Here is a 14,921-nt window from a genome sequence, read left to right on the forward strand (position 1 = left end):
TCATAACTGTGAACTCATATCTCATCACCAGCTATGATTCTCTTAAGGAACATCTCGTTCTCATTTGCGTGATCCAAAAGCTGTTCACAGATTGCGAGATGAAGGTCTTCCTGGTCTTGACTCATGAGTCGTGGGATGAACTGGGCGGCGACATGATGTGCTCCAAGATGCTGTGTAAAGATTTTGTGACATAATCCAGCTGAAATGTTACATTCTTCTGCAATGTCTTGGACAGTCAGTCTTTGATTGGCACACACAATTTCCTTGATGTTCCTGATGTGAGTGTTGTTGATAAATGACAAAGGGCATCCTGAATGAGGGTCATCTTTAACTTCCATGCCACCATTTATAAACCATGTGAACCATTCATAAGACCGTGTATGGCTTAAGCACTCATCACCGTAGGCTTGCTGCATCATTTGGTGTGCCTCTGTAAAAGTTTTCGTGAGTTTGACACAAAATTTAATGCAGACATATTATTCATCTAACTCTGCCATCTCAAATTCACAAACTGTGTGGCACAATGTTCTACTCAATACAGCACTGAACAATAACTAACAGACATACAACAATGCAACTTCTCGTGGTTACACATTAAACACAGGCGTGTGCAGGGATCCCAACCACATTTCTCTCTGACACACCATTAGCGTGAAATTACGAATGTTCAGGAGTTTTTTGAACAGACCTTGTATAAACAGCTAATAGTGGTCTGTGAAGTTAAAATGCTTCGTTTGAAGTGTTGTATCATAACAGCAATCGAGTAGTGTAAAAAGAGTAGCAGTGACATTTTTTAAAGTAACCCTTTTTCTTCTAAGGTATGCGTATGAAGCTGTCTAGAAGTAATTACTGTAATTATCAGTTTGAGCAGATTGGAGCTAGTCATAAGTTTTTGTTAGTATATTTTACAGAAGTTAATATGTAACTAGACACTTTCCACATCCATGAAAGGTCTCCTTCATGATGGGATTGACAGAGTACAGTGTGCCAATAAATGTTGTTGTTTGTAGGCATTCAGATCCACCAGGAGTTTTTCAGTTATGCGGATTCAAAGTTAATGACTTTAGAATAATAAAAGAGAACACAAACACAGTTATTGATACAGTAATTTATCCTGCAAATTATACCTGTTTCTGTGTTCTTGTAATACATCTAGTGTGTAGTTCATTAATGACTATGTTGCCTACATGTGTGTGTTGTAGGATTGTACTTTGACAGGTTGATCATTATTGCTTTTTGTTTCTATAGTTTACATACTGCATGCTCAGATTTTTTTCCTCTTTTAAAATGGTATGATTTTCGTTTTAATGATGTATTACATAATTTGTTAAATGAATGTATTTTATAGGTGTGTCAGCGGTTTAATAGAATTTGTGGAAAATTACTGACCAGTGGGTTTTTGAAAGCTGAAAAATATCATTCAAGATGTATGAAGTCGATAAAGTCACAGCTTCCAAGACGTGAGTCTGAGAGAAGAAATCATCCTCTCTCAAAACACTGTGACATTTTGAGTGGTATAGAGACACGAATGTCTATGCTTTCAATGACCTTTATGAAGTTCATTTCTAATGGAATGTGTTGCTTCATACCAGGAAAGGTAGGTACATTTTGCATATAATTTTTGATTCGTTAGAAACCTATGGTATATGGAGAGGATTTTCTTGATCTGCTAGCTAATTTCATAATCACCAAATCAGTTAACTTTGCTGAATTCAGCCACTTCTGCATATGTAAGACACCAGTCTGTTCATAATTACTTTTCAGCCCCACAGGTTACTTTCAGCGAGGTTGTACTTCACCTGGTGCTAGGATAAAAATTAGTGCCATGTACATAGCAAATAATTGGTGTGAAAGGCAGACGCAGTGGTCATAGTGAAATTGTCAGTGAATTTTTGTCACTTTTCTTGACTGATGTGTGTGCATGCATGCATGCCATTGGGTATTCAAATCTGTACTGTCTCCTAGAGGTACAGTATAAATATTAGAATGATATGTAAGATGTGTCTCATAGAAATGTATATTTGCAAATTCAGAGAAAATGGGCCCTTTGCCAGTACATTATTCTTATACTATGTTTCCCTTTGGTTATCTGGTTGCTTTCCAATGTGGGCTCCTCAGTGGAAACAAGAAATTTTATTGTTTTGTTAAGTCTAATTATTAGATGTCTGCTGGTTCCCACACAGAGTGCTGATGCAAAATGTTGTTAGTCTCTAAATGTAATAAAAAAATTAATGAGCAAATAAATAAATTGAAAAGGACAGTAATTTTAGAGCATAGAGAAAATAGGTGTTGCTATGAAATGTCAGCATTTACAGTCATCTGCATCTACATTTGTACTCTGCAAGCCACCATGCTGTGTGTGACAGAGGGTGCAGTGTGCCTCAGTATTAATTTCCGCACTTGCTATTCCACCTGCAGATAGTATGTAGAAAGAGACTGCTGGAACAGCTCTCTCAGAATTTCTTTAAATTGAGCATTGTGGCCAGTGTGTGAGATGTATGTTGGAGGAAGCAGTATGTTTCTCGGCTCATTTTGGACGGTGAACACTCAAAATATTGTGGCTAAGACATTTTGTGGTGTCCATCGTATTTCTTAATAATGTTTCCAACTGCATTATGTCAAGCTTTTCTGTGGCACTCTTGCACTGACTGCACAAACTGCTGATGTCTTGTGCAACTCCTCTTTGAATCTGCTTTTATCACTCCTGAAAATGCAGCTTCATAATGGTCCCTGACCAACAAACAAAGAAATGATTGAATGAGGGTTTTGTAGTGACCTCTTTCCCATATGAACTACACTTACTTTGCAGTCTTCCAATATATCTCAGTCTGACATATACTTTACTAATGGTCAGACTTATGTTGTCATTCTACCTTAAATTGCTCTGTACAGAGACCTTGGACACTTGGAGGTTGTGACTGATTCCAATGACTGACTGCAAGTCACGTAGGGAAATGATACGAGAGCATTTCGTCTATTTAAAAGCATCACATTTCATTCATTTATATTTAGATTCAGCTGGCAACTTCTACACCAAGCATTAATCATCTGCAAGTCTCTCTGTGCATTTCTAACAATGTCATCTCCCTGTACACAACTCCACCATCTGTGAATGGCCTCATTGAGCTATGGAAACTATATGCCAACTCATTTAAGGGGAGTTAGAACAGAAATTTTTTTTTCACATTTTCAGATTTTTATCTCATTATAAAATTTGCAATTTTCCAAATAAAATGATATATATATATATATATATATCACTTATAAACTCACATGGGAAGTATTTTATTTATTTTTAATATAATCTTCACCGGTAGAAAAAGTTAAAATTTTTACGTGAATTACTTCAAGATCTAATAAAATCGGTAATTTTTTATATAGAAGGCTGTGGATTGCTGTGTTATAAAGGTTAAATTATGTGAAACTTCCTAGCAGATTAAAACTGTGTGCCAGACCGAGACTCGAACTCGGGACCTTTGCCTTTCGCGGGCAAGTGCTCTACCATCTGAGCTACCCAAGCACGATTCCTGCCTCGTCCTCACAGCTTTACTTCTGCCAATACCTCGTCTCCTACCTTCCAAACTTTACAGAAGCTCTCCTGCGAACCGTGCAGAACTGGCACTCCTGAAAGAAAGGATATAGCGGAGACATGGCTTAGCCACAGTCTGGAGGATGTTTCTACAATGAGACTTTCACTGTGCAACGGTATGTGCACAGATATGAAACTTCCTGGCAGATTAAAAGTGTGTGCCGGACCGAGACTCGAACTCGGGACCTTTGCTACCCATGGTTGTGCACGGTTCGCAGGAGAGCTTCTGTAAAGTTTGGAAGGTAGGAGACAAGGTACTGGCAGAAGTAAAGCTGTGAGGACGGACCAGAGTCGTGCTTGGGTAGCTCAGATGGTAGAGCACTTCCCCGTGAAAGGCAAAGGTCCCGAGTCTGAGCCTTGGTCCGACACACGGCTTCAATCTGCCACAAAGTTTCATATCAGCGCCTGCAGAGTGAAAATCTCATTCAGGTTAAATTATGTGTTTGTAATGGTAGCACTGTCAGAAACAGTATCGTATTGTTTTGTAATATAAACATGCGTTGCATGTCGAAGTGCTAATGTTTTTCCAAGAAAAAGTGATTAATAGATTGGCAAATCTCTCAAAAGGTAAGTATGATGCCAAAACGAAATGTTTTTAAGAAACATGGGTTTCATGCTAGTAGATTTTCGAATAATGGGAAACATTGTGTTCAACATGTGGCGTGTGAAGTTACAGACAATGCACCTTATCAGTATCTAGAGAAAGACCCATTAGTGCTTTGAAGATTAAAATAAAATGTTGTGATACACAGTTTTCTCAACATTAAAGTGATGTAAATGGTAGGTTAGGTTATATTCTGATAGATTTAAACATCCTAACAAGGGTGTTAGGTGAATGTGTGTATTGTGAAATATGTGGAGGGCCAGTTAGGTATCAAATGGACTAGCCAGGAAACTTATCATTAAGTGTGCCAGTTGTAACTATTCATTTTGGAATTCTGGTAAGTGTAAAGATAATTATTTTGAAGTAAATGTTAGGTGTTTTTATGTATTGAGAGCTATTGGCAAAGGACACACTGCAGCAGAAACAATGTATGCCATGATGAATATGCCATGCCCACCTTGTAAAATCGACAAGTATGCAGGGTTTATCGGGGCTGCTGTGGTATCTGTTGCATGTTAGTCAATGAAGGGTGCTGCAAATGAAGCTGTTGAAATAAATGATGATATGACTGACATACCAGCAGCTTTTGATGGCACTTGGCAGAAGTGCAACTACAGTTCTAAGAATTCTGTTGCTATGGTGACCAGTGTGGATACTGGAAAGATAATAGATTTCCAGATTTTAACCAAATATTGTTATAAGTGTAAGGGCATATCTATGACAGAAATTATAAAAGAACAAGTGGTGCTGCTATTAAAATTTTAAGTCGATCTGTGAACGAAAGGGGAGTGTGTTACACTAAGTTCTTAGGTGATGGAGCCGGATGGAGTGGCCGAGCAGTTCTAGGCGCTACAGTTTGGAACCGCGCGACAGCTACGGTCCCAGGTTCGAATCCTGCGTCGGGCATGGATGTGTGTGATGTCCTTAGGTTGGTTAGGTTTAAGTAGTTCTAAGTTCTAGGGAACTGATGACCACTGCAGTTAAGTCCCATAGTGCTCAGAGCCATTTGAACCATTCTTAGGTGATGGAGACTCAAAAGCATACAACAGTGTATTAGCCGCTCAGCCTTATGGTGAGAAGATTATCACAAAACTGGAATGTGTCGATCATGTCCAGAAGTGGATGGGCACCAGGTTGAGGAAGTTGAAACAAAGTTTGAGAGACAAGAAACTTTCTGATGGCAAAACCATATGAGGCTGGCTGACAGACAAAATGATTGATGAACTACAGCAGTATTGTGGGTTGGCCATTAGAAATAATACTAAGGATTTGTTGAAAATGAAGCAGGCACTATGGGCTACCTTCTTCCACAAACTGTGAACTGATGAATAACCAGTACACCACCTTTGTCCTCCTGGACCTGATTCATGGCGCAATTACTGCAATGCCCAGTACTCAAACAGTTCATACAACCATAAACATTCCATCCCAGCAGCAGTCATGGGTATCATAAAACCTACTTACAGAGACCTGGAAAATCCTGAGTTATTGAAGAAGTGTCTGCATGGTCAGACTCAAAATCACAATGAGTTGTTCAATAATGTTATATGGACTCACTTACCAAAATATGTTTTTTTGGAATGAAGACACTAAAGTTGGGGGTCAGTGATGATGTTACTGCTTGAAAGTAATATAGCATATGGGAATAATTCCTGGAGCAAACTGCATCAGAGAACTTGAATGGATGGACAAGGTTTGCATTGATAAAGCAGAGTATGCAGCACCAGTTGGCCACTAAGGACTCCAGAAAGAAGAAAAGAAGAAAAAACTTGGAAAAAGATCAAGAGGATGATTTATTGTATGGTGCAGGGTGCCTTTGAGTAATAAAAAATTAAGCATATATTAAGTGAGTTACAGTCTTTTGAAATTTTAGAAGTCGTTCCTGAAAATTTACATTTTCTGTTGCATTTTTCCCTAAATGTCTGAAACCACTTCGAGTAGAGTATTCAAGTTTCAGGGAATAATAACATACATATCCTGAGTGTACTGAACTAAAATAAGAACATAATGTTATGTATAATTAAAATTATTTAGGATAACATACAAAAAAAGTACACAAAATTTTAACTGTATAGTTAAAATTTTTTATTTCTGAAAGCAGTGGCTAAAATGCAATTATTGTACTTCAGTAGACTCAGAACATACAGTTTAATGTCCTGTAAAAGTTTCATGTCAATGGCTACTGTTGTTCTTGAAATACAGGGAAGCCAAGTCATTAAATTTAACATTGTCGGGATAGGGCATTCCAACTCCACTTAAATATATTGTGAACAGCAGCGACCCCATCACACTACCTTGAGGTACGTGGGATATTACCTTTGCTTTTAAAATGATTCCTCCTTAAGAATGACTGACTGAGGTCTGTTTAATAGAAAGTATTCAGTCCTGTCACATATCTGTTTGGATATTTTGTTTATCTAGTTGATGTAGCGATGGCTGTAGCGAGTTGTACTTTGAAAGGGTTCTGGGTGGCATAAACATATCAAATACCTGACATGGATGTCTTCATCAAATTGAAATTAATTGGTAATCTTTCTGTATTAAACTTCTCCAAAATGGCTTTTCATAATTATGTACGATAATAAACATTTATTGTATGCTTATACACAGAGTTGTATATTGAGTGGATATGCTTAGCTCACACTAACTTTGGACCTTTCAAAATTTTCAGCATCAAATGTGTATACATTATTGTCCGAGTTTTCACGGGCAATTCTTGTAGAGCAAGATACTCCATGCAGCACCTGCTGTGATGTAGAAATATTTGCTGACAAACTCCAATCTCACATTTTCCAAGACATACCTAAAACAAATAATAAGATGCAAAATGTTACTGAACCAATACAGAATATCCTATATACAGGGTGAAGAAAGAAATGCCTCTCATGGCAGTCAGCATGTGATTCTTCGTCCAGATTCACAACAAAAGCTTATGAAGCAAAATCAGATAGGGTGCTTTTTGAAAATACATGTCTGAAGAGTATCTAGCAACACCATCATATCATACAGTGCATTGGAATGTATTAAGGAATGTGTATCACCCTCCACTACCGTTTCAGCCATCATAGATCACTCAGTGGACTGGTGGGACATCAAACCCAAACCCACCATGGAGCTATGGTTTGAATCCTTGTCTGGTTCCTTTTTTATCTTTTAGATGTCCATTCCCTTGTTCTCATCATTTATAAGCAGAACATCATTATGTCACATGGCAATAGCCTGTCACATGATAGTGTGACCGTTAAACTGCATTCATGTGTGTACTAATTGCACAGTGCTCAATCATAACTGGTTCTGTCAAGTTCACTTAGGGGGGGGTTCCCGAAGGAGTACACAAATGATGAATACTTCAATGTACATTTGGTGCTGGGTGCATCCAATAAACAAGCTGCTGCTGCTGCTCATGCATATGCTGCACAGTATGCTCAAAGGTGCCATACTGGTAAGAATGTTTTTTGTCACCTGGAGCAAGACCTATTGGAAACTGGTAATCTTTGTCCACAAGTAATGAGGATGAGGAATCGCATACCGACCGCCAAGTGTGGCATTTTTTTCTTCACCCTGTATAGAAATGATATGCTTGCATAGTATCTAAATAATGTAACCTTTATAATAAAATTCTCAGTACTCTTGGTCATTTATTGACGACAAGGTACAGAAAACTTCACACCTCGCACACTTAACGGAAAAAATTCCCAACTTTCATTCAGCATAATTTCCATACCCTCACAAATTCATTTGATCGTAGCTTGCAGATAACATGTTGGTTTCCACATGAGAGCTATTCAGGAGAGTCGTCATACATGAGAATGATATATTTTCCATATTTTTACCAAAATGGGTGTCAATAAATGATGATACCTAACATTGTCAGCTGTATTGGAGGCGATCTCAGAATCTAAACACAGTTGTTGCTCTTGTTACAGAAGTTTATTTGCCCAGATCACATAAAAATGTGCAATGATTACTACAGCAAAATTAAATTGCCATCTTCATATCATTTGTATAAAAACAATTTTTATAGGGTCAATGAAATGGATTGGCGTGTAAAAACTTTTTCTCTGCAAATAATCTAAAGATGATGATTTTATTCCACTGAAAGTAATAACTATTGTGTATTTTTGTGCTATCTGGGTGAATAAATTTCTAATATAAGAACAACAACAATGGTTGGGTGTCAGTGAGGTAGGTCAGTAGCTCTGTGTATAGGTTGTTGACAGTGCTTACAGACTGAAATGATGTGCACCTTTTTCTTCTTCTGGCCTACAGTAAACTGATACTACAATAGGGACCAGTCCACCTGCATATCAAATTTGTGTATTACCTTGGCTTCCACCTTTAAGCTCTGAGGTTTTCAAATTTTGTCCGAAGCAGTTTCCATCAATCAGTCTTTCCTTCTCATCCTGTGCGGAAAGTCTCCCCTGACCCACAGTTCTGGGCGACTTTCCTGAAACCTGTCCCTTTTCCTAGACCTCTCCAGTCCTTTTCCTTCACCCCTCTTTCTTCCCCTCCAACCCTTCTGCTGAAGAAGGAGCACTGGCTCCGAAAGCTTGCCTAATTACAACCCTCTTTTGTGTATGTGTTCTGCCGCCGATTGGTGGATAGATTTTTTAATCCATCCAATTAAATTATTTTGTGAAAAATTGATTCTTTTCGTTTTTATAAAATGTAATGGAGAAGTGCATGTGCAAAACGATATGTATCCTAGGCAACTAAGTGTAAAAATGACAGTGGATGAAATAGAAAATACTGACATCCAACCTGGGCAGCCACGAAAGATTGTTATTGTGTGGACACTTTAACATGACAGTTTAGAAGGGAAGTGGTTGAAATGTGGTTACATTAGATACCAGCCCCAGATCTATGATATTTCTGAACCGGGGCAAAAACTTGTTAGTGGTGCTCCCTACCCCCATTTGGGCATTTGAGATAGGACATAAAAAATTTGAAAAAAAAAAAAATCAATTTTTCAAAAATATGTTCATTTTGCAGTGCACATCTTTCTGAAGGGGTTGGTTTATAAAACATATATGTTTGAGGAAATATAAAACATGTAATGTGGTCTTATGTGTGCCAAAGTGGAGTGCCACATCTCTTCACACAGCATTCTTCTATCGCACATCTTTGTTCCTCACTCTGTGGAATTCAACGGTGTATACTTTGTAATGGAAGCCATCAAACCTGTGTTCAGGACAGTGGAAATTAAAATATCCCTTGGTCCCAGTTGGTCGGTTTGAAATCCTACCCCTCCCCCCCCTTTTTTTTAAAACCCTTACAGTTAATACTGGGAGGAATTATTTGTGACCAGGAGAATAAGAACTGTTTAGAAAATTTGCACTCATTATTGCTTGTTAGTTAAAAACTTACTCTCTTGTGTGACATAAAATTACATATAAGAAACATAAAACCAATAAAGGCAAGAGACAAGCAAGACAGTACATATTTCTTCAATCCTTAGGTCCCAGCATTTTTTCTCTCTAATCATGTTAGAGTTTTATACTCTCATGCTTTCCTTCCTGCTAAAGAAGTGGGACAAAGGTTTTGCTACATGAAAAATCAAAATGTGGTTGTCTAGTACTGAAAGAGCTGTTAATACAAATAGTGTCAAAGACTGGTGTGGTGTCTCGATTTGACTACGTCCGTTTTGTCAGTGTCGCAAGATAAAATGAAATAGGCCTTTCTAATATTGCAGCATCAGTAATCTACACCAAATAAGTGAGACTGTTTTGGCACAAATGGTCATTTTTATCTATCTCATTTACATTAATAACACAACACAGTATAATTGATGAGTTTCCAATATCAGAAGCCTATTATGTATACTACAAGCAAAAAATTTTATCTTAGGAAGTAGTTTCACATTTTGTTCTTACCGGTACTCTCGTTACCAGGCCTGTTGAGCATATCAGGGTCCAGACATTTTTGAAGCTGGCTTATGTGCCTCCAGCAGGTGACACCATTAGCCAAAGTAACCTCCACTATAGCTCAGCCAAGGTGATGGGAAATGGTGACAGGGAACCATTGTTCACAGCTGCGAGAAAATGTCAGGACCTACATGGGTTCTCAACTGGCAGAGCAGTGGTGGCGAAGGTGCCGAGCAGCGACGGGGGCAGATTGAGAGTGTAACAGAGAGAGTTGGGACTGGTGAGGACATCAGTGCAGCTTCTCTATTTGGGAGAGCCCTCCTGGGGAGTCGCTCGATAGAATGCCAGGAATAACAAGAGGGCATCTTCCAATGGATGGTGCTTTTGGAATTTGGTCATTCGGGTTTTGAAAGTCCTGATGAACCTCTCAGCCATGCCATTGGAAGGTGAATGGAAAGGTGCTATGAGGATCATTTGGATGCCATTTTTCTTTCAAAACTGTGGGAATGTAGTGGAAGTGAATTGCAGGTCATTGTCCAAAACAGTCGTTTTGGGACTGCTTCAATGGAAAAATGTGTGAAAGAGCACTGATGATGCAGTCAGAGGATATGTTTGATATTTTTGTGTCATAGGTAAATCCACTCCCCATATTGACCATAGTAAGTCAGGAGGAGCCAAGGCTCAGAGGCATATAAAGGCTCCTTTGAAAAAAAAAAGAAAAATTTTTTTGTTTACCACTACTACTACTAGGCTAATTACTGTTTAGCTCTACAGAACCTTTATACTGAAATGTTTCCCACACCACCTTTTAGTGTCTTTCTATGTGTGTGAGTAACTGTAAGTTCACTTTTGTGGGTAAATACATACAGCGTACACAGGGCGATGTGTGAAACCGATAGCGATAACACGCTTCCGCTGTTGTAGAAATCTGCTCCAGATGCTGCAGATACCGTGTTGAGCTGAAAGTGGTAACCAAAGTACAGAGAAATATTCTTCGGGGCTCTGTTGCATAGAAATCAGATTGCTTTCAGTTCTGAGAAATGTCCAGGTACTATTGTGGATTTGAATGATCCATGAAGTGACTTCTTTTCTGAAGAAAACATCGAACTATTTCACTAGAACTGAACGCTCCCGTTGGAACTGTTCTCAAGCTGTTATTTATTATTAAGTGTATGCTGGGTGTATAATAACACGTACCTTCTTGAAATGAACAATATTTTATTGTTCTATTAACTGATTTCCTTCCATATACACATATATTTTACAATGTGAATCAAAAACTCGCAATGGTGTCGATTTTTACCTCACAAGAATGGCTCTCTTTTAGTAAAATTTACTCTTAAGAAGAACAAAACTCTATCTCCTAAGAATAATTATGTGAGTGCTGACCACCACAGAGTAATAAACAATCTCTCTCTCTCTCTCTCTCTCTCTCTCTTTCTCTCTCTCTCTCTCTCTCTCTCTCTCTCTCTCTCGCACTGTCACAGCAAGTTACGCTGCATGATACATCATATATGCCCCTCTTGTGGACGAACGTTTTTTGGCAAAAACAAACACGAGCGTTCACACATTACTATATTGGTGATTGTTTATGACGCTGTATTAATGTCCACTAGAGTATTAGTGAATGACTATCTAAATGGAAATTATAGATTTGGGTGCATATACTGCTGACAAAGCCTGTGCTGCTTGAAATTTTCTGATGCAGCTTATATGCATAGCTTACTTGCTTGCTTCTATTCATTTGTCGAGGATGGCATGAGATATGATCAGAAACCTTTTTCATCATCACTCAAAGCTTCTGTCACTCGCCTTGGGATGTCTCAAACGGGTAATCTAGCCATTCAGCCAAGCCCGACAAAGGAAAAACAAGGAAAACCTCAGTGTAGATTTACCATCCTCGTATTTCTCATTTGCGAAGAAAATTAATTGAATTACAATGGAAAAAATATATTTACAATATGGATATTTTTTTGAATGAATTTAAACACTGTTCACAAAAGAGGCATTGAGGTGAACCGTCAACGCGTTGGTTTACGTCCATCTACGATTGCCTTCTATCTGTCATCTCCGGGTAACTGATTGAACTCTATTCCCATTTCACTGTTTCCTCGTGGGTATTACGGTTTTCCGCATATGGTTAACATGAAAATAAGAGCCAGTGTAAGTTCTGTGGAAAAGGTGTTTGATCTATGCTGAGCTGAAATAGAATCTAATCTAAAGTTTTCTAATTCTCTGTCCTGAATTCGAAATATTCGGAAGTTGTAAGGTGTTCTTCATTTCTATCAACAACCATAGAATGCACTATACACAAATCATACTGGTGATGCCGTGTCAACTTATGCTCGTCATCTTTCAGATGGACTTTTAACACTTGTTGATGTGCTTGTAACTGAAAGGCATTCGCTCGGTTGGTAACTTCGCGAGCAACAATTGACATAACATAATTTACATACACAGGTATGTTACAACAATAGTACAATTATAAAGACAATGTCCATCACAAAAGATTGAAACAAAGAAATAGGCGTTTTTTTTTTTTTTTTTTTTTTTTTAACTGAGAACGGGTTACCCCTTCCAAACAGCATGACTTCAGCTCAGCGAGTAAAAAAAATACAAACATACACTGACATTGTCAAATTGACATAAGAAAAAAATATCTTGCCATAGACCAGATTCATTTGAGTCACTAACCCATGGTCATTATGCATTGTGAAACCTGATTGAAATTACTATCAACTAAATTAAAAAAGTGTTAAAAGAAATCATTCATACTATAGCTAAATTCTCTGCATACTGAAAAGAAAACTCATCTTTACAGAGGAAAGCAAATACATAATGTCTGCATATCTCTCGTACATTATGCCTGAAAAGAAAAACTAACTACTAAATTGCAAAAAGAAAGGAACTATCCTAAGTATGATTCATAGGTTTAATGAAAATTGTCTGATCAATATTATTTGATAAGAATAGTATCTTCAATCTTCAGTTATCATGAAATTCCTTTAACAGGTGATGAGGATACATTCCTTTCACCTTTCCATTCTTCACATCCTTCAAAACATAAGTTCCTGGATGGGATATTTTGGTAATCACAAATGGTCCATGATACAATAATTGCCATTTTGTGTTCTTCCTCTGTATAAGTGAAGCCTTAGGATGAGTTTTTGCTAAAACTTGGTCTTTCACTTTATATGTTTTTATTTTTCCAAGTCGATTGTCAAAATATATTTTCCTTTTCCTTGCCTTGTCCCTTATATTGAGTAAGGATTGTCGTACTTTATTTTGTAGGTCTATTTTGTTAATAGCTACTTTAGGAATTGGTCGAATCCAGTCATTCTGTTCCTGTTTTCCAAACATCAGTTCGTATGGGGTGTATTCTGTCGTAGTATGTGGCATATTGTTTACAATTTCCTGAAAATAATCAAGATAATCGATCCATTTGGGTTGCTGGTTGTGGCAATATGTTCTCATGAACCAGTTTAATTCACGAAAAATTCGTTCCACAGGATTCGCCAAAGGGTGGTACACTGATGTTAGAATTTGTTTTATACCACAACTGGTTAATGTTTGCCTCCAACGAAATCCAGTGAACATTGACCCATTGTCAGAAAGAATAGCCTCTGGTTTGCCTACCTTGACTATATAATCCTTGACCAGCTTCTTGGCTACGGATGCAGCAATAGCTGATTTTACGGATAAAGTTTGACATACTTAGTGAATATATCAAGAAAAGCTACAATATATTTGCATCCTCCCCTTGATGATGGTAGAGGACCACAGACGTCGACCGAAATGATTGACAGCAGTTTAGTGGGTATAATAGGATGTAGGAAATCTTTCACACAAAAATTTCCTGGTTTGGCTAGCTGACAAATTTTACATTTCCTTAACTGGCTGTGTACTTTCCTGCGAATATTTGGGAAGTAGCAATATGCTTGAATCTTCCGAGCACACTTTAATACTCCAAAATGTCCCCAGGTGATGTGCGTGTGCAAAATTAAGTCATTCTCATTCTTCTCGGGAATACACACCTTCCAATTATCTGAATCAAGATGCCCTTTGAAAAATAAGATGTCGTCCTCAACTTTGTACAGTCTCTTCAGATCATCGTTTCCAAGCTTTGCTAAAGTTTCCTTTATTGAATGCCAACAAGGATCTTCATTCTGTAGTTTTCCCATGTTCTTACACATGTCAAGAAAATGTTTCCTATATATTCTATCAGTCATTATAAGAACATTAAATTCGGACGGATTGTCCGTGACGTTGATAGTTGACAAATCTCCATCTGGCATTCTAGACAGTGCATCGGCGATGAAATTATCCTGTCCGCTTATGTATTTAATTGCAAACTGAAACTCTGGGAGTGAGAGCGTCCATCTTACTAATCTTGGATGTAACAATTTACACGTTTGCAAAAAACTTAACGCTTTGTGGTCACAGTATACCGTTGTCTTCGCTCCGTGTAAGTAATAGTAAAATTTCTTAAATGACCAGACTACGGCCAATGCTTCCTTTACGGTAGTCGTATATGTTCTTTCGCAAGCAGTTAAGAGTCGGCTAGCAAAAGCTATTGGACAGAAAGTTGATTTTCTATCTATCATCTTCACTTGGAAGAGGCATGAACCTATTCCAATTTCTGAAGCATCTGCCATTAAACCGAATTCTTGGCTCATATCTGGATGATAAAATATTTGTGAATTGACTAAGGCATGTTTTATTGCTTCAAATGCATTCTGGCATTGTTGCGTCCACACCCACGGAGTATTTTTGCACAAGAAGCTGTACAACAGTTCTGCATTAATAGAGTGGTCGTGAATGAAACGCCTGAAAAAAGAGACAACTCTGAGGAAGACCTTTAATT

General features: G+C 38.0%; 1 protein-coding gene across 1 annotated transcript in view; it reads left to right on the top strand.

The window, feature by feature from the left end:
* Nucleotides 1–14,921, top strand: part of LOC124615843 (F-box only protein 28) — a 111,204-nt gene that overhangs the window by 38,260 nt on the left and 58,023 nt on the right. Inside the window, exon 2 of the mRNA XM_047143995.1 lies at nt 1,349–1,597. Coding sequence (XP_046999951.1) covers nt 1,349–1,597 — 249 coding nt within the window. The remainder of the gene's footprint in view (nt 1–1,348; nt 1,598–14,921) is intronic.

The sequence above is a fragment of the Schistocerca americana genome, chromosome 5, assembly GCF_021461395.2.
Source record: "Schistocerca americana isolate TAMUIC-IGC-003095 chromosome 5, iqSchAmer2.1, whole genome shotgun sequence".
Classification (NCBI taxonomy): Eukaryota; Metazoa; Arthropoda; class Insecta; order Orthoptera; family Acrididae; genus Schistocerca; species Schistocerca americana.